Source organism: Apteryx mantelli, chromosome 2, assembly GCF_036417845.1.
Source record: "Apteryx mantelli isolate bAptMan1 chromosome 2, bAptMan1.hap1, whole genome shotgun sequence".
In the NCBI taxonomy this organism is placed as follows: Eukaryota; Metazoa; Chordata; class Aves; order Apterygiformes; family Apterygidae; genus Apteryx; species Apteryx mantelli.
The window spans coordinates 14,904,690-14,927,983 of record NC_089979.1 but is presented as its reverse complement, the minus strand read 5'-3'; the positions used below and the strand labels follow the sequence as shown (position 1 = coordinate 14,927,983).

General features: G+C 40.8%; 1 protein-coding gene across 2 annotated transcripts; it reads right to left on the bottom strand.

Annotated features, from left to right (window-relative positions):
- Positions 1-4,589: 4,589 nt before the first annotated feature.
- TNFRSF11B (TNF receptor superfamily member 11b) lies at positions 4,590-21,091 on the bottom strand. Of its 2 annotated transcripts, none has more exons than XM_013956948.2 (5): positions 20,854-21,091; positions 11,242-11,611; positions 7,413-7,607; positions 6,864-7,088; positions 4,590-5,707 (listed from the first exon to the last, which is right to left on the bottom strand). In XM_013956948.2, exons 1-5 carry the CDS (start codon positions 20,881-20,883, stop codon positions 5,319-5,321), a joined length of 1,209 nt encoding a protein of 402 aa, XP_013812402.1. In that variant the 5' UTR covers positions 20,884-21,091; the 3' UTR covers positions 4,590-5,318. The 2 variants fall into 2 exon arrangements, with proteins under 2 accessions (XP_013812402.1, XP_013812403.1); XM_013956949.2 differs by lacking the exon at positions 20,854-21,091 and adding an exon at positions 20,597-20,830.
- Between the last annotated feature and the right edge of the window lie 2,203 nt (positions 21,092-23,294).

The following is a 23,294-nucleotide window of genomic DNA, read 5'->3' as shown; positions in this document are numbered from 1 at the left end:
GTTTCCTTCTCTCTGACCAGGCTCCTGCAAGCAGTGAGGTATTTATGCACCCTGATCTTTGACTTCTGTCTCTCCTCTTCAAAGGAAAACAAGGATCTGACCCATTTTTTACTGACATTGAGCTTCCACTGCATTAGGTGGGAATAATCATCCCCTAGGATCTATTATTTCACTCATCTTAAGTGTCATAGACCCAGCTAAGGCACAATACAAATACTAAACCATCAATACTATTAATAGAAATAAATTCATGTTTTGTGTGCTGACAAAATTTTGCACATCCAGAATGATATATGTCTTAGTTGCTGGTAAGTTTATTTATTTAGAAGTGAATGAAGACTTTCTTTCTTAGATTAAGAAAAAAAGAAGAAAATATTTTCTAGAACACTCTGTATTCACAGTTATTGAACCACGCCCTGTCCTCTTCATATATGAAATATTGCCAAAGCCACAATCTTTCATCATGTGGTTCCTTTTAAATAACCTCCTAGGTACTAAAGGTCAGGATGATTTAAAAAAAATAACCTGTTAGCATGAAAGAACTTTTTTTAAATGCGAAAAAACAAACAGAGGAATCCTACGCAAACTTGCCATAAATATAAGACTGAGGATGATAAGTGGAATAAACTACTTTCGCATTACAATCACCTGTTTTGCTTTGTCTCAAGCTTTGTTCAGTCTAAAACTCTAATATAAAAAATGAATTATGAAATTCATTACAATTATGAACCCATTGCTATAGCCCTAGCCCATAGATTTGTCCTTTGAGTCCACTGGAAATATTCACTTACTCGAGGACTACAGTGTTAGCTTTGTAGATATTTTTATCTCCTTGTTACTCAGCATGTTGCCAATATTGGTTCTACCATCTAGTTAAGATGAAGGAATAAAAAAAAAAGTAAAACTCTTCTTTCAATTATTTTCCCCCAAATTATTTTGCTTCTCCACATTATTTTTAAAGAAATATTTTGGAGGATGGGTATTTCCCACATGTGACATTTCCCCAAAATTTAGTAATTTTTGATAAACTGCAAAATAAATAAAAAATTTAAACAAGTATTTACTTATTTCTGAGCCTCAGTCCTGAATTATGTTAAGGCTCAGAAGTCATACACTTGCAAGGTGACTTGCAAGCAGAGCAGTTGCCTCTGCCTCGGAGGTGGCAACGACCCGCACCGGGTCATGCAGGATGGGTACCTGAAGGCAGTTAAGGGTCTTGGTAATTTTACTACGAAAGCATCAACGAGTCAGTCAGGGGCCAGGAATCTGTGATGTCCGCTGATGCGCACAGCATAAGAGAGATGATTAAAGAAGAAAATAGATACTGAGGTCCTTAATTTTGCTCCTACTCCAAGACATCCTTTTTTTCCAAGGCCCCAGGCTCTGCCTTGCTGGGGAGAAGTACGTATTAAACAAAACTACAAATTGGGACTGTAGAAAATTTCAAAATCCTAAGGTCCTGCTTTAAATTTGTGATACTTTAAGATAGACAATGCCCTTTTGATAAGCGAGGGCTGCGTGGGCTGCCCAAGAGCACGGCTGGAGGGACAGCGGTTGAAGCACCTGCCTCCGAGAGCCAAGGAAGAGCCCCGCCAACACCACGACAAAGCGTCCGGACCGCGAGGGCTCGGCCCCCTCCTCCTCGGGAGGCTTCGTCTCCCCTGGATGACCACAGGGCCTGAGCGCTCCTACAGAAAACCCCGTTTCGGGGGGAAGGCCGCACGCGGGGACGTGCCCCCCTCTGCCCCGCTGGGGCGGGCGCAGGATGGCTGCCGACCTCGTTCGCTCGCCTTGCCTCTGGTTTCGGCCTCCCCTTCGCCCGGCAGCGCCCCCACGGCCCCGGGTTTTGGCGGCAGCTGGGCAGGACACAGCACGGAGGGACACGTGTGGGGCCAGCGCGAGCGGGAAGGGGATGAGAGCGAGCTGAACCGCCCCGCGCGGGGCCAGGGGCGGCCGGGCATGGCGCCGCGGCCGGCACCGTGGGGCACTGCCCGGCAGGAGCGGGGAGGCCTCCGCGATGACGGAGGCGCAGCAGGGAAAGGCCTCGGGACGCCATGAGCCGGAGCGGACACGGCTGCTCGTCCAGGCAGAGGCCCTGCCTCCCTAGGAGCCATGTTCTCCCACGTCTCCAGGTCCACAGCACGCTGGGGCCGGAGGCAGAGAGCGGCAGCGGCCCTACCGTGGCCCCCGGGCACCAGAGGCCCCCGGGGAGAAGCCGACACTGGGGCAATCACCGCCCTACCGGGAGGCAGCAAACGCATCTCTCCTCCCCTTCTCCCCGAGGCCGGGCAGCCTCGTCCCTAACGCGCGGGCTGCTGGAGTGGCGGCCTCTCCTGGGGCTTGCCCCGAAGCCGGGCCGAGGCGCGGGCGGGCACCCCAGGCAGCTCGGGGCGCCCGGGGGGCGGCAGCCCTGCCTACGCCTCCCTCGCCCGGTTTTCCCTGGCGGCCTCCCCTCTCCGCCAGCAGCACCTCCTCGGAGCCGGGGCCCCCTCCCACGCCCGCTCCCTCCTGCCGGCTTTCCTTAGAAAACAAACAACCCCCAAACCCACATTTTTATTTTATTTTATTTTTTTCCAAGCAATCCTCCCACCTTCTGTTTGCCTCACCTCTCCCTCATTATCCTGGGTCTTGCTTTTGTTTGTCTTGGCTATTTTGGGCTGCAGGCTCTTTGGGGAAGGGAAAGCGGCCCAAGTATTGTGTGCGCGCGCTGTTCAGGGTTTGATTCCTTCCAGCTGAGCGGAGCTCAGGTGATAAATCAGGCATAAACCAACTGAGACGTGTCAGCCTGGTTGGCTGGATCAGCTTTAAAAGGTATAATTCATTAAACAGCCCTAACCTTGTGTTTAGGCAAAAAAACAAACAAAAAAAAAAACCCAAAACAAAAAAACTACTCTATCTTAAAAGGCACAAATAACAGTTTAATGCTGAATTTTCAGAGAAAATCCAGTAAAGGCTGTACTCTCCTGGAGTTAAGTATAGCATATTAGTATAGTAGCTATAGCACACCTAACTGTACTCGGTGGCTCTGACCATCCCCTTCAGTATTGTCACCCATGAAGGACCACAAACATTTACAATGTTATTTATAATGAGAGTTGCATATAATTGCAATAGGAAGTAAAAATATATCCGTTAAAAAGGTGAAAGCACTATGGAGTAATAAGCAAGAAGCAACTGTGCTTTCTGCTATCCAATTAACGCTGTTAAACTGATTCCATTTGCATATTTTTTAACCATATTGCTATTTGATACTACACTACCAATTGCTAAAGAGTTGTATTTACAGGACTTCATTTAGGAAGGATTAGAATGAAAATGTTTATGAGACATTTGTGGGATTCCTCTTCATACTGCTGCCAGTAAATGATTATTCTAATTTTATATAACATCCCAAACTTCCACACCCAGCAGCATCATGGAAAGATCTGAGTTCTGCTTTCCAAATTTGCGACTCTGTTGCGATCGTCTTTTAAACTCTTTAACTATACTTTAAACCAGTTTTTGCTGTGAAAGTATGTAAATGATTTAACATGAATCAACATGAAAGTAGATTTTTTTTATGTGTTCAGCACCATTTTTTAGAGCTACACTGATAAAGGGGATTCTAATTTATAGCATGTGATATATAAAAGGGAGCGTTGTCTTGCATACTTGTACTTTGATGCAAAAAGTGATGAGACATTCTAGGGAAAATTAAAACCAAGTTTTTAAAGCAATATGTCCTGTTTGTACTTTCTGCAAGGACACTGCTTTTGATGCTTATTTCCAAACTTATCATACCTAACAGGAATCTTTCTCATTCTTTGCTTAAGATCCTCTCATCTGTTATATAGGAATTTTTGACATATAAAGCTAAATGCAGATAGCTTTTCTTTTCCCCTTCTCCAGGGGAAAAACTATATTGAATACCCCAGGTCTGTATGGGTAGTTTAAAGAAAAAAGAAAAAAAATCCCAAGAGTGCAGTCTCTCTCCCTGGCCGCCCAGTGCCTTGGCTTGCGGTGTGAGTGATCAGTGACCCTTAGCGTTATTTGACCTTTCAGTAACAGCCGCAATGTTTGTGACGCTCTCTTTCCCCTTGTTTTGGGCCCATCTCTCTATAGATGCCTCATTCTGCAGCTGAGGGCAATGGGTAGTGATTTTTTTTTTTTTCAGTGTGACCTCTCTGTGCTCCCTTCCTTTAAACACAGTGGCAATATATGAGGCATTCCAAGCCCAGCGAGGCCAGTGCATCATCTTTCCTCCATGAAATTACAAGCTGTGGTTAGGGCAAAGGTTGCGAGCTCTCCAAGAATGACACTGGGCCAGGAATGACACTGGGCCAGATATATCTATGGAGTTGTAGCTGGTTGCAGCGCATCTGGCTGTGCCCCATCAGCTAGAATCTTTCACACTTTTTACGTTCTTTGACACCTGCACAGTGACCGTGACAATCCAGTGTTGGTCAATATTTACTTGGCTCACGTATTAACTACTAGACCAGGCAGGGGGTAGTAGGCAGCCAAGCCCAAGATAAGCAGCAAAATTCATGCAGCTTGTCTTTGTTGTTCCTGCCCGCTTCAGAGTTAAGAGTAAAATGTCAGTCAAAAAGTAAACTGAAAAATTTAATGGTTTTATAAAATAAGATTATGAAATTCTGTGTAAAAATCCAGCTTCTTAAATATGGTACATTCACTTTCTCACAGAATATTTAAATATTCAGGTCACTTATGCTATATTTTCACCGTATTTGAGTTAAAATCATTGGATAAATTAAAACATCCCTACCAAAAGATACCACAACTTATACAGATAAAACTAAGCAATTATACTTTTCAAATATACAATGTAAAGAAATTAAGAACTTTTAGAGCATGCTACAAAATTTTGCCAGAAAAATATAGGAGATCATTTTTGTTTAACTAGACTATATACAGTGTGCTTTTCATTTCTCTTCCTGAAATTCAGTCTCATACAATTTCCATTTAACTTAATAAATATGTACAACAAAAATGTTTATACCTTAAAGAATATAAATAGCAAATACTGTATTAGAGCCTGATCCAGCATTCTTTTCTCATCTAGTGACTATAGTGGGGCTTTTCAATTCTGAATGTGCAAAATGCAGAATCAGGCTCTTAGTGTTACCAACAGGTTAATAGCTTTTACAAAAGTGATTTTATAAAAAAACCTCCAAGAACACTGCAAAAGACTTAGAGCTATTCCAGTCAGGCATTTCTATAAATAGTAAGACATAATGTAGGGAAACAATGTTCCAGTTTAATTACTGCTGGCAGTAATTAGGGAAAAATAGTCAGTGGAGAATGAAAAGTATCTTGAATTAGACACATCTTACTTTCACTGATTTAACTTGGTTCCCTATCATTTCTAAAAACAGTTTTTGGTATAACCTATACATTGTAAATCTGTGAAGAAACTTTATCACCTTCTTCAGACTCTGGATGGTTGTTTTTGGAAAGTGGTACGTTTTCAAGTGCTTCAGTCCATACATTAAACCTTTAATGGTGTCTTGGTCTCCATTCTTTATTCTCCACAGATTGAGCAACTTCAGAATTTGTTCTGTAGGTTGGCACAGTTTCATTGTGCGCTCGATATCTTCTTTTCCCACTTTCTTGCCTGGTAAGCTTGCCATCAGTGTGTTGAGATGTTCAAAGGTGAGATTAGGGTGGCCAATATGTTTTAAGACACTATTTTCGCAAAGATCGATATCTATATAAAGCAAAAAGAAGAGCCATAAGTACAATGCATTACAACTTTATGGTGGTCTGCAAAAAAACTTCCAAAGCATCAAGGTGAATATTCCTTCTCAATTTTTTTTTTTACTTTATTTCAAATAATTCTATTAACAATGCTATTTTAGGTTCCAGTCTTGAATAGCACTGAAGATTGTAATTAACTTTGCAGATACAAACAGCCCCAAACTACACAAAATTACTAGCGAGTATTTATTTCTATAAGCTTTTTTTCCTGCATCTTGTAAAATGTTCTCTAGACACGGTAGGACTCCTAATGTTTGGTTCCAGAATGAATAACTTGCTCTTCTTACTTTGGAAATGTCTAGGCAAGCTTTGCTAAAATGGACACTGTCATTTCAGTTTCTGAAGCATTTTAGACACTTCACAATCTGACATAAGCATACATATTCAAAAGGTGAGGAAAAACAGCAGCATTTTTCTAGTCTATTCCTTGTAGACAAAAGGTCATTAAAATGTGGTGGTTGTTGATGGTGGCTTACATGAAAAGAGGTAGCCTGGCTTTCATAAAAATCTCAGTGCTAACACTGCAGCACTGTTTCACCTTTGACACCGGGTATTGGCAGATTCAGCACAAACAAAGCAGTGAATTGGCATGACAAATATCTACCAGAAGGCAAAAAGAAGGGAAAGCACTTCAGTTGTATTCCTTATTCCCATGTTGTCCCCATTCTGCAAATACATGTATCAGTCTGAGCTGTCAATCAGCACTAGTAGTGCTTTATTTTAAAATAAATTGGACTCTCAATTGTATATATCCAGCTCCCTCTAACCTCAAAAGCTGCTGCTCAGATATAGCTGCAGGAAACGTTTTTGTAGGCTGTACAGTCCCCAAAGGGGATCTAGACTCCAACACCACGCGCGCTCCCAAAGGGGCCATGTGTGGCAAATCTGGGCAGAATTGAGTGTAAAAAGCTGAATCCTGCTCCTAGTTACACCTCTACAGCTGCCCTCAGCGTCAGTGCTCCTGCACCAACACTCCTCAGCCAAACCCACCCCTGCACCTCCCCGTCAGGGCATACCCCATCACCAGGAGGAATCTGACCCCCCACAATTTGTAAAATGCCATTTAGAAGGTTGCTTCTAACATATGTGCTATCAATATAAGGCACCTTGGATAATCTTCTTGACCGTATCTTGTTCTTTGTTTTGCTGCTTCCACAATTTCAAGAGTTGGAAGGTCTGCTCTTGAGAACTGTGCCTTTGTTTAATCCTTTCTATATTTTCTGTGTTAACCTTTGTCCCAGGCAAACTGTCTGCTAGTATGTTCAGCCAGTTAGGTGTGAGTTGATTAGGAACAGCAAACCTAAACAAAGCCTCCTCGCACAGGGTTACATCTAAAATAAAAAAGAGAAAAAGAATACGTCAATTGTTTTGATCTTGGTTACACTGCTTATCTCTGAAAAAGAATAGTATGCAGCAAAGATGATAAGAAAAGTGCTTAAAAAACCATTAAAAACTAAAGAGTGGTCTTCACAGTTGCCCTCTGTGCTTGAGTTCCATTCGCTCTGACCTACGGTAATTAAAGTTCTACTATGTCCATCACTATAGCAGGTAAATGACTAACCACCTAGATGCTTTTATCATAAATGGTGATACTTTCATTTTAACAATAATCAAAGGTATGTTTTCAGGGCACTCTTCTGTAATATGATACACACCTATGCCACATTTTTGAGCTGATGTATCTGTATTTTCCTGGCACACGTTGTCACGAACTGCATTTCCCTTCAACGCTGTTTTCAAACCCAGTGCACTACAGTTTGTGTGTTTTTGACAAGCTGCTTTGGATGATGTTACATTCGAGAAAAATCCTTCTGGACATCTCTTACATATGGTGTCACTCTCAGGGGTACCTTTGGAAACAGGAAAACAACACATCCATTTACATATAACCTGAATTGTTAAAAAAAAAATACAAGACTACAAAAATGCAAGAAAATATCCCTCCCAAAATTGTGACAACTTCTGCTTTTCACGTTCCTCATGTAAGAAAGAAGCACATTTAGACAAAGAAAAGCTTTAATTTTTGAAAACAAAAAAGACTTTCAGAGAATGATGTTCCTCCTGGAGTAATAGAGTAAATAATACTCTTACATATATCCCTGTTACCAGCATCTGTAAGCTCTTGTAAATCAGTAATTACTTGAGTCTATTTAGACATGATGTCTGACCTTCATCTTTCATCCATACAAATATCCTAGAAAACAACGAACTGGCACAAGACACTAAATACTACTCAGTAATACTTGTGCAGAGCATTACTAGAGTGGATTATTTAGTTCTAGCCAAAAATATAACTCAGCTAAAGATCAACTAAGACCCTCTGAACTGTACTTTCACCTTTCAAGTATGAAATTATACTGAAAAATATAATTCAAGCAATATTTTTGAACTTTTTCTTGGATTGAAAAATAACTATTAAAAGCAAATAAAAGATATCCAATACAGCAAAAATTTTTAATATACATAGATATTTTTACTTGGTGTTTGGCTACCATAATCACATGGTTATTACTCCAGAATTAAACATATGATACAACAACCGAACAATATTTTATGGTTCTATTGAATTGACTTAGAGGAAGAAAATGAAAGCATGAGATCTGAAATAATGCACTCTAACCACCAGCGACAAGAAAATTACAGCACCAGTAAATGCTTTATATTCACCCCAAGTCATCTTTATTCATTGAACACTTATGCAAGTGTCTAAAATCTAATATCTAATATTGCATTATTGAATATGGACTTAAGCGCTTAAAATTCTTTTTTATAATTGGAAACTACATTTGAATATGAAAATGCCTCCATCTAGTGTATTTTGGGAGTATTTACATGTGGATGCTTATTTTAATGTTAGCTTTTAAGTAAATTTTATATTTTGGGCATTTCTTTAGAAAAAAAAAAAGACTATGAATCTCAAGATTTCTGATAGCCAAGAAATAAATAATAATATTTGCATATACACGATCTAGCACTTCATTCAATAGATAAGTGAAAACAAAGCAGGAATTTTTAGTTTTTGTGCATCAAAAATCAGAGAGCCTATATATTGCTTAGAAAACAAACAAGCTCTGCTTCCAGCCCCCAACAAGCAGCAGCAGCAAACGGTGGAAGGCTGCATGCAGGTCCGCCCTTACATTTTCCTGTACAACATACGCTGCTTTTGGATCTAGATTATACAAAAGTCCAACCAACATACGGCTGTCTATTGCACCTGCACAGGGAGCAATTAGCATTTTGGGGAAGTCTGAATTTTTAGTAACTCTCCCTACTACAGACATGTTATTCTTGTGTTTCAGCAGCTAGGAAGGGGAAGAAAGGAGAAAGTTCTTGCAAATGGTTGATCTCCCTTTTTAGAGTTTCCCGTGTAACCTTCTCCATACAAGAGGGAAATAAAACGGGTAATCGTCAGCATTCTCAGGGTTGAATATAAAGTAATCTGCAGCATTTGCCAGCTTCTTCTTCACTGCTTATCTGGTGTCTTGTGTTCAGGGCACAGACTGTCATGGCCCGGCCTGGCCGCCCTTCTGCCGCTCCTTTCAGTTTGCCTGGAATCCCCTGTTCTCTCAAGGGGAACAGCAGATGCTGCAGGGGAGATAATGCTGCCTTGTAGCAGTGCTAATTCCCAAGCAAATTGCTACCAAAAGCTCTGCCAGGCATAGGGTTGGCCACTGCAGAAAGGAACAAACCTTAATTTGCACTCACAAATGGGGACTACCGCAGTAAAGTGATCTGCCCAGCATGATCATGAGCAACTGGCAATGGGGAACCACAGTCAGATTTCCAGTTCTCTAAGTCCTGAAAGAGGCACTGGACCACACTATCTTGCTATGTTGCAGTGCAAGCTTATTTTTATACACTTAGGCTTTATTTTACCCGAGTTTACAAAGGCATTGTTTCATGGTGCCACATGGCAGAAAGTGAGAACACAATGTGGTTCATGCTTATTAAATTCTTATTCAATGCCTCATCTCAAAAACTGAATATTGACACAGGGGGACACAATTATTATTACAATGTTTTTATTCCTTGTTTGACGTCTGCTTGGGTTTAGTCTGTTCATTCTGATGGGCTTTTGGAAGCCAACTTTCCAATAAATTACATGATTCAACAACTTATCTTCTTCCAAAGTTTGCTTCATTTTGAACTCAGGGATCCAAATTTGTAGTCATGATTTCAATATTCTTTCAGGGATACAGCAGGCTGCTTGCTCGATTTATTTTGTGCACCTCTCACGTGGGCTTTCTGAGAACTTTGTTTCTGTCCCCTTTTGACTTGCTGCTAAGGTGCAGTGAAACCTCATTGACCCACGCCCTTGGATAAAACAATTTAGGTGAGTGAAGGTTTCTAATACTGGAATGTGGTAGCTGCTGGAGGAACTGCATGGAAATGCTTAAAAGTGTCATGAGCAGATGTGGCACCAGGTTAGCTTTTAATTAATCAATTACTCAGGGAATAGTGACGCTCTACAGCAGCTACATTACTCATTATATCAGTTGTTCTCCAGTGAGATATAACTGGAGAAAACACTCTTGACCTACTACTATTCAGTATACCTCTACAATGTTCTGGTTAGCCCTAATGTTTCTTACTGCATATACACAATTACCAGGGAAGTAATTCTGCAGCTTTGGAGATTGGCTTCCTACAGCTTCATGTCTGAGACACTTCTTGATTTTCTGTATTCCCTTCCTTGGTGTTCTTCTCTGGGCAGTGATCAGTCTCTGGCACAATGACAGTTTACAGTTCTTTTAGGCTGTATTAAATACTGAAACTAAACTGGGCCATGACATTTGCCAAATGATAAATAATGTATTTTGCTTTGAGAGAAGAACTTATTATTGGTTTAACAATTTATGTTGTCTACAATGAAGAATACACTCCACTGAAAAGCACCACTTCATTCTATCCCTGCCAGACATACTAGTACCAGTTTGTTTAACAAAGAAATGGTTGGTTTTTTGATAATAGTAACAATTTCCCTAAGAGTTCCACTTAAGACATTGATAATTAATTACTACCACATATTGCTCTGATGCCAGAGTTATATTAATATTGTTATAATTATACACTTGGTGTCAAAGCACTTACTACTCCTGGTGTTTGTCAAGATATACTGTTGCTTGAAACAGCAGATTTCAAAATGAAAACATTATTATTTATCACACACACAAATACTACATTCCAGATAATGTTCCTTTAAAAGGGATAATCCATCATGTTTCTCATTAGAGTGCAATTTGCTACATTTGCTTCTGCCATTAAGTAATATATTACAGTAGGAGCAGGGGTATTCCACTGAGAAATGTTCCTTTGGCTACAGTCCAAACAATGCAGACCAGTAACAGGTTCAATTGGCTTTACAATTTACCATCCTGTAATTTCATCTGGACAAGCCTGCTTCCTAATCTTGTAAGTGCCACAACTCTTCAATGCATCGTAGAACTCTCATTAATTCAGTGCTTATTAAGAACAGATACGTACCTGGCTGTGCAACACCAAACCCGGGAGAACACTCCGTGTGCTTTAAGCAAAACTCTAGCTCGAGGTATCTCCCTTCGATGCACTCGCAGACACGGTTCTGTGTGCTCGTGCATTCTTGCTTAACATACTGCAACTCTTTGCAAACAGCGTTGCAGTATTGGCATTCATCGTTGCTGTTCCAGTCTTCGGCATAGTACTGGTCCGGACATGGGGCGCACTGCGTCTTGCTGGTAGCTGTACAGTGCCTCTTTACGTAGGATCCAGGAGGGCACTGGTCACACATCAGTTCACGAGAAGTTCCTGGGTCGTAATGGAAATACTTTGGAGGAGAGAGATCCTGGACGCTCCACTTAACAGAAATATCCAAGAGCTAGTGACAGGAAAATAAAACATCGTTCACTTTAATCCTAGGTGGCAACACAGTCACAAAGAAACCTAGATTTTAATGAGTTTATGAGTTTAATCCTGTCGCTATCTTCAATCAAATGTTTATGTTAGAAATTTAGAAAATATTAGCCAGCTTCCGGACTCTCCCATGTCTATCTCTGTATGGGAAACCTTTTGGATCTTATCCAGAACATCTTACCGACATAAGTACTTCCTTGTTCTTAGTTCATCTATGGCTATAGATCCAATTATTCTCCCACTTACACCTTTTTAAAATCACCGGGCAATGATCTTTTTTAACCTACTGGCAGCAGAGAACCTGGTCTATTAATTTCCTTAGCATCATGCTCGGTGCACAGCAAGATGGGAATTTTGCACTCTTAAACATCAAACACTTCAGATGCAAAAGAAATGGCAAATATCTGAGTATACAAATCTAACAAGTGTACTGCCCTATTTACTGGAGGTATCTTTAAAGGATAATTCCTTACAATATTTATTTTTGCTGGAAATGAATGGATAGAACAATATGAGTTACTTTTCAATGCCTTTCATTTAATCTTGGGATAAAACGTTGCAACTGCTTCAAGTATAAAGATGTAGCTTCAGACAGAGGTAAAGAATGCTACAACTGATGGAAGCTGCATTAAAGATTTAGTCACACAAGCCGGAACAGGTCAGGCCAATGCTTTCACTTCCTATCCAAAAGTACACTCAGGGAATGCTTAACTCTGTCTGGAGAAATTGGTTCAGCCCTTACAGAAATCATGACAGCCACAATCCCTTCAGCTTCCCGCAATAATCTACATTGTTGGTGCGATTTAGGAACTAGCGGTCTGAGATGACCCTGCCCTTCCGTAGAGACAGCTTAGAGATCACGTCATTTTGGTCTACTCTAACTCAAAATTTGGTTATGTGATTCTCACAGCCCTTCAAAAACAGAACTCTCTTGTTTACTTCCCTAAGAATAGCCCCGAGCCCCACAGGGTCAGCCCTGAGCTGGGACTTCAGGCTGAGACCTCAGCTCTGCCCGAACGCTGCACAATCAACGTGCTGCTTCTCTTTAGAACTTGTTCATCCTATAAAGATGAAGTAAATTGGCTCTAACGATGAAATTTTTCTATGTATATGTCCATTCAAATTAAAGATCTGGCTGACTTGTCTTCATTGCTATTTTAATCCCAGTTAGCTAATACAGAGTTGCCAATTCCGTTTCAAGAGCACATTTTCCTTTTTTTCCAATGTAGATGTCCCCAAAGAGTAAGGGGAATTAACTCTTTATATTCATTCAGACTCTAACTTTCCTAAAGAAGCTTCACTTAAGGGCCTCATTTCTGCCACAGAGCTGCACTTCTTATGTGAAATTTTTATTAAGACTGGAAAGGACAATTAAATCACTAATCTGCACCAACACAAGTCTCAGCATTTGCACCAACTAATATTAGGTACCTTAAATAAGAACTCTTACCGACTAACAGAGAGTTCTTAATTGCAGTCTCCTGTTGTCTGTCTATGAACCCACTTTTTATTTGGCTATACCTAGACTCACTTCAGAATGAAAGGCAGATAGTATGGATATCCCCCTCAGTCTCTTCTAGTTACCCTTGACTAAGCCCTGTAACTTGTCCAATTTTTATCTGAGATTTCCATAGGTGGAGAATTCACTTTTTCTTTTGGTCTCAATGCACAATGCCTTCATTGTGAGAAACTCCTTATTTCTCATTGAAGGTCGTTGATGATGTGCAGCTCAATTTTTCTTAAATGCCTGGATCTGTTTCACGAGATCTGTTTAATTAGAGGGTGCAGCGCATTTTTAAAAAGTGAATGTCTTTCTGTTGATGAAAAATGCACCCACCCTTAGCAAATCTGCAGCTATTAACCTAGTAACAAGGAAGTCCTTAAAATCCCATCAGATGTTAACAGTCAGGTTTTCTTCTAGGATTTTTATTCAGTAATAGATAATATAGCAAGAATTAAACGTCCATCCCACAGATGCCAAGGCTTGCATGGGCACATGCATTCTCATACAGTATTGCAGAATATCACAGACTAACACGAGGCACACATGCTGCAAAGACAAGCATAAACCAACATGTCATGCAGATGTCTATGGAAATCCAAGAGCTTCAGACAATACTAAATGCAGATGAAAATCTGACACTGTGAAAATGATTCAGGAGAGCAGCCAGATACCTCAGCATGTCCTTGTGCAGAAACGCTACTTTTCCCACTGTGTGATGCGTGAGTCCACAACAAACCCCAAGCTGTCACTGCTGCAGCAACAGACCCTGCTCCTTGAGATCCTGCATCCTCTGCACTCGGTCACGTTTTCAGGTGCTCAACAGTTTAGGTCCCATATCATGAATGCCCGGCTCCCCTTGTAATGAGGAGGAGTAATAGCAACAAGATTTGTCTGTTTTCCTTACTTGACAATTTCCTTTGGAAATCATATATGAGAGCCAAGTAAGAGATTTTGCTGCAGGGGGTGAGTCCGGATTTGAAAGAGTTCAGCTTCAACAATGAGGATATGAGAGCATGGGGTTTTGTGGGGAAAAACAGAGGCACTTGCTTCCTGAAGAACCAACCACTATATGAAGCAATTCAATAAGAATTGAAAACAATTTGACTCAGGTCCAGAAAGAAATTGATCCGAATTTTAATTATATCACTTAGGAAAAAAAAAAAAAAAAACACACCGCAAAGGTCCAGACTGAGAGGATCAAAAAATACGTGAAAAATACATGTGTGAGACTATGCTAAGTTTTCCCTTTGGAAGCACAAATTCCTGTGTATTATTTCTGCTGCAGAATACTAGTAATCTAAATGAGCATAACCAATAAACATAAACATAGGATTAATAAATCAGCATCACAAAAAGGACTGTTGGTCTTGGCATTTGATTTGTTTCTTAGTGTTTTTAAAAGAAAATCACATTCCAGCTCTCTTCTCTTCATTCCCAGAAACAAACATTATGTAGCTGCAATAATCGATCAATCATCGGCTGAGCCATAGGTATGTCATATAAAACTATTCTATTTTGTAAATATTTATTACCAAAGACCCTTCAGTCCAACTAAAGCTAGAAATGCAATTAATATTTCAGTATTTTACCAGAACATTTTGTACTTAATTTTGAACACAGAGCTAGATCATTCTTCTTACTACAATATGACTATTACAATCTTATAATCACAGGTAAGCTGTGGAACTCCTTGCTACAGAACATTGCAAATAACTGGTTTCAAAAGGCAATTTGACAAAGAAAGGGAGGAAAATTCTAATAAAGCACTGTTAAACACAAACATCACTTCTTGGTCAGGAGATCCCAAACCAAAAATTGCTTAATTCTAGAAGAGTGCTTTGGAGAAATATCACTGTACGTTCATTTTTTTCTTAAACTCTTCTCTATGTGTCATTTATCAACTTCTGTCACAGAGAGGATATGTAGATTTTTAGGGTTTTTTTTTCATGTTTTTTTTTCTTAGACCCAGTAGAGACATTTGTATATTGTTAGGTACATTTCTAGACTCTAATCGTATATATCATAATTCTTTGTAAAACTACCATAGGTCCCCTAGTAATACGTAGATAATAGATCTGTAAGATTGCCTTCTATGGCAACAGAAAGCAGCTAGCACTTCTGAGTATTCTGAGTATTTAATATATAACCTGAAAACCAGAAGTTAGCCTCAAACCTACATTAAGGGCCAAAGTGAAAGCAATCAATTTTTCAGAAGTTTTACAGAAGAAAAAGGTGAGGATGTTTCAAGGCAATTAGGTGTGATTTCTAATAGTTTTACTGAAGTAACTTGGACCAGAACTGGTCTGGGAACTTCACAAACAGAATGGAAAGACCACTTGTGTCCCCCAGCTCAAAGAGTAAACTAGTGGGGAACTTCACTAACTTGTCCCTTCCCCTGGCCTGTCACACAGTCAAGAATACCCTCAGCTATGCTTACATTAGCAAGTTGTGTCGCCTGTAAGAGCAGATTTGTAGAGCAAAAATGGATGGTGCAAAGAAGCTGACATCCCTATTTTGCATGTTTTGGGGCGCGTGTGTGTGTGGGGGATTTGGACCAACACAGGTCTGGTCCCATAGACTGAGCAGCCATTAGTGGTTGGAACACATCTGGTGGGTCTCTGGAGTCTGTCTTTGGATTTACTTTCATCAATCCAGCTTACTTTTGTAAATCCATGTTGTGCACTCCAAGTTTGCTCTGATGTGCAAACTAAAACACAGTAAATGAAGATGATCTGGAGAAGCCCTTCAAAAGCATGTTCCCGATCCATATTAAATGCTAATTAAATGCATTTTATGTCATTCCTGACATTTCTCCTCCTAAGCAGTACTAGGACCAACTTGGTAGCAAATCCTCACTTAGCTAAAACCTCTGATTGAACTGGATGTCTGTACATAAGGGTGGGATAAGTACTAAATACCTCAGTCTCCGCTTTAAGAAATAGCACTATTAGAGCATATGAAAACCCAACTGGTTAAAATATAGTTCTTGATACATTTCTGAAAACAAATTATGAAGTTTGATTTCCTGGAAGAGCAGGGTAATGGACTCAAAAGATCTATGCAGTTTCCTTCAATTTTATATCCTAAGCGTATCCTTTATAATCCATTTTGGAAGACAATGATACTTGGCACCTTGTTCATCTCAACAAATTAACTGTTAGTTTGATTCAGAGTGCGCTCATTTGGAAAGGGTTTTCCCAGTGAAAAGCAAGGCTCAATTTTAAAAACAATCCCAATGGTTATTTTGTTATATGAATAGGAAATGTTATTAGTAACAAAATAATCTCTAAAACAAAAAAATTTAATATCATCAGCTACATCTATCAAACTATCAGGTGAAATTTCCCCCCACCGTCATGGGCCCAGTTCTGAAAGGACTGAAAAACTCAGTCCTCATCGATCTCTCAGGGCCAAATCCTGGCTACCTCTCAGAAGGGACTTCTCTGTGTAAACAGTTGGGATCAATTTTAAATACTGCAATGTAAGTCAGTGTCATAACTGTAAGCACTGCAAGACACTTTAAAGCAGGGTTTGCTTATAACCATATCGGAGCCTTTAGCTTAGAGAATGATGTCCAAATTGGATTGGCTAATATATTACATATTCTTGAAGTTTCATGGGTTTGTATTGTCACTTACTGTATTTAATATATTTTGACATTTTACTCAAAATGAGTTACCCAAGGTTAAAAAGCAACCCTTTGATTGTTGATCCTCAACACATTAGGCCTAAAGCAATATTTTTCCATACCTTCTTTATGTCAGCATACACAAACCCATCAATCGTGACATAAAAGGCCTCTACAGTCCATTTCTTTAAGCCTTTAGAAGATACTCTTGAAAGAAAAATAATGCGATTGTGCAATTTCATTTTGGATCTTGGGCATTAAAAGAAGTACATGCCCCTTCCTTTTATCTTCAAATGTAAGGCAAAGAGCTACTTGCTTTTTCTTGTTGAATTAAAATGAACTGGAAGACAAAGCACATAAAGCAAAAGTCCTTCAAGCATCATCCCCTTAAATCAGTGCTTTGTGAGAAAAAAGATAGTGGTTTTTCAGCATATGAAAATATTATTATATAGCTTGGCTTTGTGGTTTGGGGTTGTAGACCAAAGGAGAATGTTTAATTTGCTGAGAAAGATAAATCTGTTTCTGCTTTGCATTCCACAGCCATTCTGAAGAATATTTTCCTGCTTGATAAATAATCGTTGAAGGCATCTGTCAGATTGCTGCTAGTGTTTGCACTGGGTTCAAAGTAAAATCTCACAACTCTCCTACTTTGCTTTCTACATCAACTATCTGGATAAAGCTAAGGCAAGAGGCCCTGACCTCCCCTCAGGTCGTAGGTAGAATGCCACACTGAAATGATGCAAAGGTCCCAGTGAAACCTGAGCAGCAAAATGTAGTACTGAAAGATATTAGATAGGTCCCCATAATCAGTAGCTTGGCAAATCCAAACAGTACCTACAGTGTTCCATACAAGACATTGTCATGCTGGATCAGATCCATGACCATCTATTACAAATGACTGATCTAAAGCGAAATGACTCTCATTTGTCTGGTCAGCTGGGAGACGCTCAGACCTCTTCTTCCTCGCCTGGCTGTTTTGGGGACTCCATGCAATCACCAAGTCTGACTTCTCTGGGATGACAGCTATGGAGAACTATGTACACCATAATTCACTGTGGGCTCACTCAGATTGCAGCCCAAACTAAACGCACCTTTTGGCAGGCCACAACTGAGCGTGCAGCACACAAATGAAAGATAAAACCAAGTCATTTTCACCGGTCTGAGATTCACTTATAAAGCTGTTTCACCACTCTGTCAGCTGTTTCAGTACAAAAGAACCCATCCACTCACTTTGGACATAACAGGGCTACTTTTGAATGGACGATGTTTTGTAAAGATGAGGCCTCTCTTTTATATGAGGGATATAACTAGTAACTCTTCTGAGCCACCTGTGTTCAAAAACATGGGTGTCAACCTCTGTCTTCACATCTCCATAAGTAAAGCAATACAGTAGCAATTCAAATCTAGCAGAGATTTTGTGAGGCACAGTTAGCTGTCATTTAGAAAGCAATTGAGAGGTCTAAACTACTGTTTCATTTTTGGTGGTAGGAAAATGACATTCAGCTGAAAAGCAGTTTTGTGTCTTACCAAAGAAATGCTAAACTGAAAGTCTTCATTTATGTGAATTACATTTTCCTTGAGGCTTGTGGAAGAAGAAAGTAAAAAACACTAACCAGCTACGCACCCAAAGATGTATCTTATCCATAAATCATATTTTGGAACATTATTCATCAGTGAGAGCAAGATTTAGAGCTAACCCAAACCTGGGATGTTACTGCCATGACTACAGTCTGCCTCTGCATTGAAAAGGATCACTAACAACTGACCATCTACCTAGAGAAACAATATGTCCAGTATTATTTGGAAACAGGTGTTTTTCTCCAGGAAGACCGTGAGAGTAGCAATTCCACTAATATAAAAGTTAAGCACAAAAGGAGCAAAACTAAAGTTTGCACGAGATCAGAATAATGGGTGTAATTCAAATCATGACAATATCTTTTAAAAATTCTTCTGGTAACTTCAGTGTTTTATTTTTAACCAACAAACACACAGACAGACGTACAGAAAGAAAGAAGGAAGGAAAGAAAGACAGACAGACAGAAAGGAAACTCCTACCCTAGAGGGCTGCAAAGCCATTACTGCCTACACACAACAAACCCAACAGGCAGGCCAGAAAAAGCATGTCACATGCATCCAGAGATCCAAAATAGAGAAAGGTCATGTTTAAGGGTCAAGATAGTTACGTGACAAGTAACGAGATCCAACTCTGGGGAAATTCTTTCAATTCAGCCCTGTTTCATAATGCTCCTCTGTTTGTAAGCAGTTTTAGTGTTCCAGCAAATAGCACATACATGCACGCTCTACCACAGCAGGTCCCCTTTTTTTGAAATGTTAGTAAAGAGACCAAGGCTGAAAGTACATCAAGTCCAAACTGTCTTTTTTACCTCTGGTGCCTCCAACCCAAGCTTAAGATGTGTGAGCCAAATGCACGCAACCTTGAACCACTCTTGTGCCTACACACCTTCTTATGAAACAGGTACTACAACTACTCTTCTGAGCTCTGCTGCAGCTGGCAGTGCTTAAACTTCACGATAACATTAAATAAATTACTTTTAATTAAAACTGTAGTTGAATCCTGAAGCTCTTTGATATATACTCCTGTCATTCTGACATGTTTCAACTCAGCTCATGAAATAAATCAAAAATCACCCTCCCTGACAGAAACAGCTCTAAATAGGGATTACACTGAACTTCACCAAACACTGTTACTTTATGAAAGAACAGGAATGGGCACATAACATTTATTTAAGACCAAAATGCTGATGTGTTATTATTTTATGACAAGCAAAGATAAGAAGGCACACTGATAACAAGCTATTGCTGAAATTCCCAAATTAACTTCCTGTGCTTTTGTATAGACAAAGAAGGCACAACATCATACATTAGATGAAAAAGTTACAGTCCTGCATTTCAATTTGCCGACCATGAGTCAAACAATTTTTGCTTCCCTTGCACCATTAGTTACTTGGGCTTGTTTCTCAAACAGCTCTTTCAGAAAGTTATGCAGAAAACAATAAACATGCATTACTCATTGGATCCTGGAAATCTTGCTACATTTATGAAGAGCTTTCAGAATAAATGGAACTCAGTTCTAATGTCCTACCACAACATTAATGTCACTGTACTCATTAAAACAAACTAGAAACAAGTTACTGTGCAGGCATACATAACAGACTACTTTGAATATTATTTTTATTGTTTTTCTTTAAATATTTTCTTATCCAAAAGATGAATACTCTGCAAATAGATGTTATGCAGTATCTGTCTGTACACAGTTTTAAATTAGTCTGACATCATATAAAATTCCATACAGCTAAACAGATTAAATGATATTTTGAAAGATTTATTTCACTGCTGACATCTCTAAATTTGCACTTGGAAATTTCTCTCTAAAACAGCAAGTAAACAAAAACTTATTAAAGCAGGGGCTTATCTAGGATTTAATAACACAACCTCTTCTGTAATAGTTACTGACATAGCTACTAATTCATCATTTTCTTGCACATGAAGCTGAATTTTCTAAGCCAAAATAAGCACCACATGCTTGTGCTTTTCAGATCTTTCTGGAGTCCACAGTGGTTTTTCAGGGTAAGAAAGCCAGCCCAGCATTTGAGATACTGACCAGTGCCACTGTAAAAAAGATTACACATATAGGCAAGGATGGAGCTTTTTGTAAACCAAAAGCAAACATCCCAGCCTACATTTTCTAAAATTCATTCCTAGATATGATGTTTTATGCTGGCCCAGCCCGATGAAGCCTTACAAAAGTGAGTGGAAGTTGAGAAAGAAGGCATAAGAAAAGCAAACCATGCCACTACCTTGAGAATGTGATCAAAATCTCTGCTTCCTTCCTGAAGCTGCAAGTGTCCATCTCACTTCAAACCTCACCACGAAAGCTCAGTGTGATGAAAACAAAGGATTCACCAGGAAAGCGGAGAGAAGACAAAAAGAAAAAGAAAAAAAGAAAAACAAAACAAAAAACCCTCCAAACAGAAGTCTCCTTTATGTCTTTACAGCCTCATCTCTGAAGCTGTAATGCATCTTAAAGCCTATCTACCTCTCTGAAGGGACTTACCACAAGCATGCAGCACAGGAACTTGTTCATTGTGGTCGGTGGAAGAAACCTCAGCGAGCGAGCTGGGAAATCAGGCAGGGAGTCAGCTAGTGCTCCAGTCTCCTAGCAGCCTGCTTGCATCCCCCAACATTAAAGACACGATATATATATAGTCCTGGTGTAACAGGAAGCTTTGGCTCAGCTTTGATCACTCATTCCCTATCCATGACCAAACTTTTCTCTCTCTCCCTCTTCTTTTTTTTTTAAGGAACCTGTAAAACTTGATGACTTAATGGAACCCTTTGAGCGCTGTAACCACAGGCTGGAAAATGCAGGAGGGAGTGTCAGGGGCTGGCCAGGGGAGGGCTTAATTGGGCTCTGTCTGTCTGTCTGTCTGCCGGCCCCCCTTCCCCGAGCAGCTGGCTCGGAGGGGGGACACTCGCCTCCAGGACAACAGCAACTCATTCAGCACCCCGGGCGCGCAGGAGACACGTTTAAAAATAGCTCCTGGAGGCTGCGCTCGCTGCGCCGAGACCGTGAGCCCTCACGCGCCCCGGGCTGCCGTTTCCCGCGAGGAAGGGGGCTGCTCCCCGTTTGGCTCCCCAGGGGTTCCCAGGAGCGGGGCTGGCCAGGAAACCGAGGTCGGGAAGGCGGGGGCCGCGGGGAAGGAGAAACCCTGCCGATTTCCCTGCCCTGCTGCTGCAGGAGCGCGAGAAGCAACGCGTCATCTCGCCGCCCGCCGAGGCCGCGCTGGGTTCCCGGCTGCCCACGCCGCCCGCCGGCCCTGGCCCCGAGGGGCTCTGCAAGGCCGGAGGGGTGATACAGGGCTTTCGCACTTGCAGGGAGACTGTGATTTTCATGTGACATCAGGGTCTAAAAACAAAAAAAAAGGAAGTCTTAGTGCCTTTGGCAAGCCCTCGTCCACCAGAGAGGCCCCACTCAGGGGCCTGTTCTTCTACTGAGCATCTTCCCCTGACCCCCATCCCATCTCCCCCACTGCCGTGTGGCATTTTAAGGTAGAAAAGGACATTTTCCTAAAGCTACAATGACCAAACGCTGCTGGTCCTGCATCCCTAGGATTCTGGGAGCAGCTCCGTGGAGCAGCTCCGGTAACCGGGACTCTGCATGTACCCAGCATACGGGGTCCTGGAACGGAGCAGAAGTTTCTGCACAAAGGTGCAGAGAAAGTATTTCTTCTCCCAACCTGTAGATATTCAGAAAGTGATTATCATCCATATTTCAGACTCTGTGGGATCCCAGGGTAGAAGCCAAACCCAGATGTGCATCCAGTTTTCACAGATGGTTTTCTCTCCTTTTTCACAGGCCAGACCAAAACCTCAGCTCTGCATAGTCCAGCTCTTGAGCATTTGAAATCTGGGGCCCACACTGGCTCTGAGTTGTGCAGTTTTGCCCCTTTGAGTCACAAGACTGTGCGGGATTGGCAAAAGAGGGAGGTGGAAAAAGCTTGCATATTGTTTCACAAAAAGTTAGTTACGCTAAGTCAGGAAACCATACTCTTCAACAAAGAAAGCCTCGCCGATGCCTCCTCGCACATCTGTAACCATTTGAACACCCATCAAGCACACCCTAAAATTGAAACAGATGCTGATTACACTTGGCAGCACAATAGAAATTCAAAGGAAGGCACTTGAATTAGTGATACGTTCTTTGTGAGAGGCTATATGAAAACTGGAAGGAAACCTCACCACCCAGAAGAGTATTGCTGGCATCTGTTAGGTAGCAGTCACCACCTGACTATTTTTGCACCTTGAGTGGATGTTGTAACTGTTCCTGTAATCTTTTCAGAAGCTTGTATTACTTTAACGTCTATTCTTAGGTATATTAATCAACCTACTGCCCAGATAAGGGGACAGATGTAGGGAGACATGCTACCTTTGGTGGAACAGTGCTGATTGACAGTAACTGAGGATCTATCTCTAAATTTTCTTGGTGAGGTGGGGGGAAAGACTATTTTCTACATGGCCATCTTTGACCATGTAAGGGTAGCTATGCCAGAGTTGAATTCTTCACACAGAGACCAACTTTAAAGGTTGCTCACAATACCGGCCCCATCAGCAGAGGTTCTTCAGGCCAAACTAGCTTTATCCTCTCAGAGGCTGGGTGCTGGGGCACAGCAATGTGTCCTGCTCCTCACTGGGAACTCCAGTGCTGGCTCAGAAGTTACGGACACAAGGGAAGGCTGACTACTCCATGCTGAGAAAAAAACAGAAAGAAAAGCAGCAAATCCATATCTGGCTCCCACTGTTAACTCAACAGTGTAACTGAATTTCAGTGGGCTTTGGACTGAGCTGTGTATTCTCATCACTAGTGCAAGCCCTAAATACACGACAGCTGGGTCTATAGAGAAATAATAAAGCAACTCGTAAGCATTTTCTTATACAGGTTAATATGTATACACAATATTGTTCATACCAGAATTTTCTAGAAATCAAAATATTTTA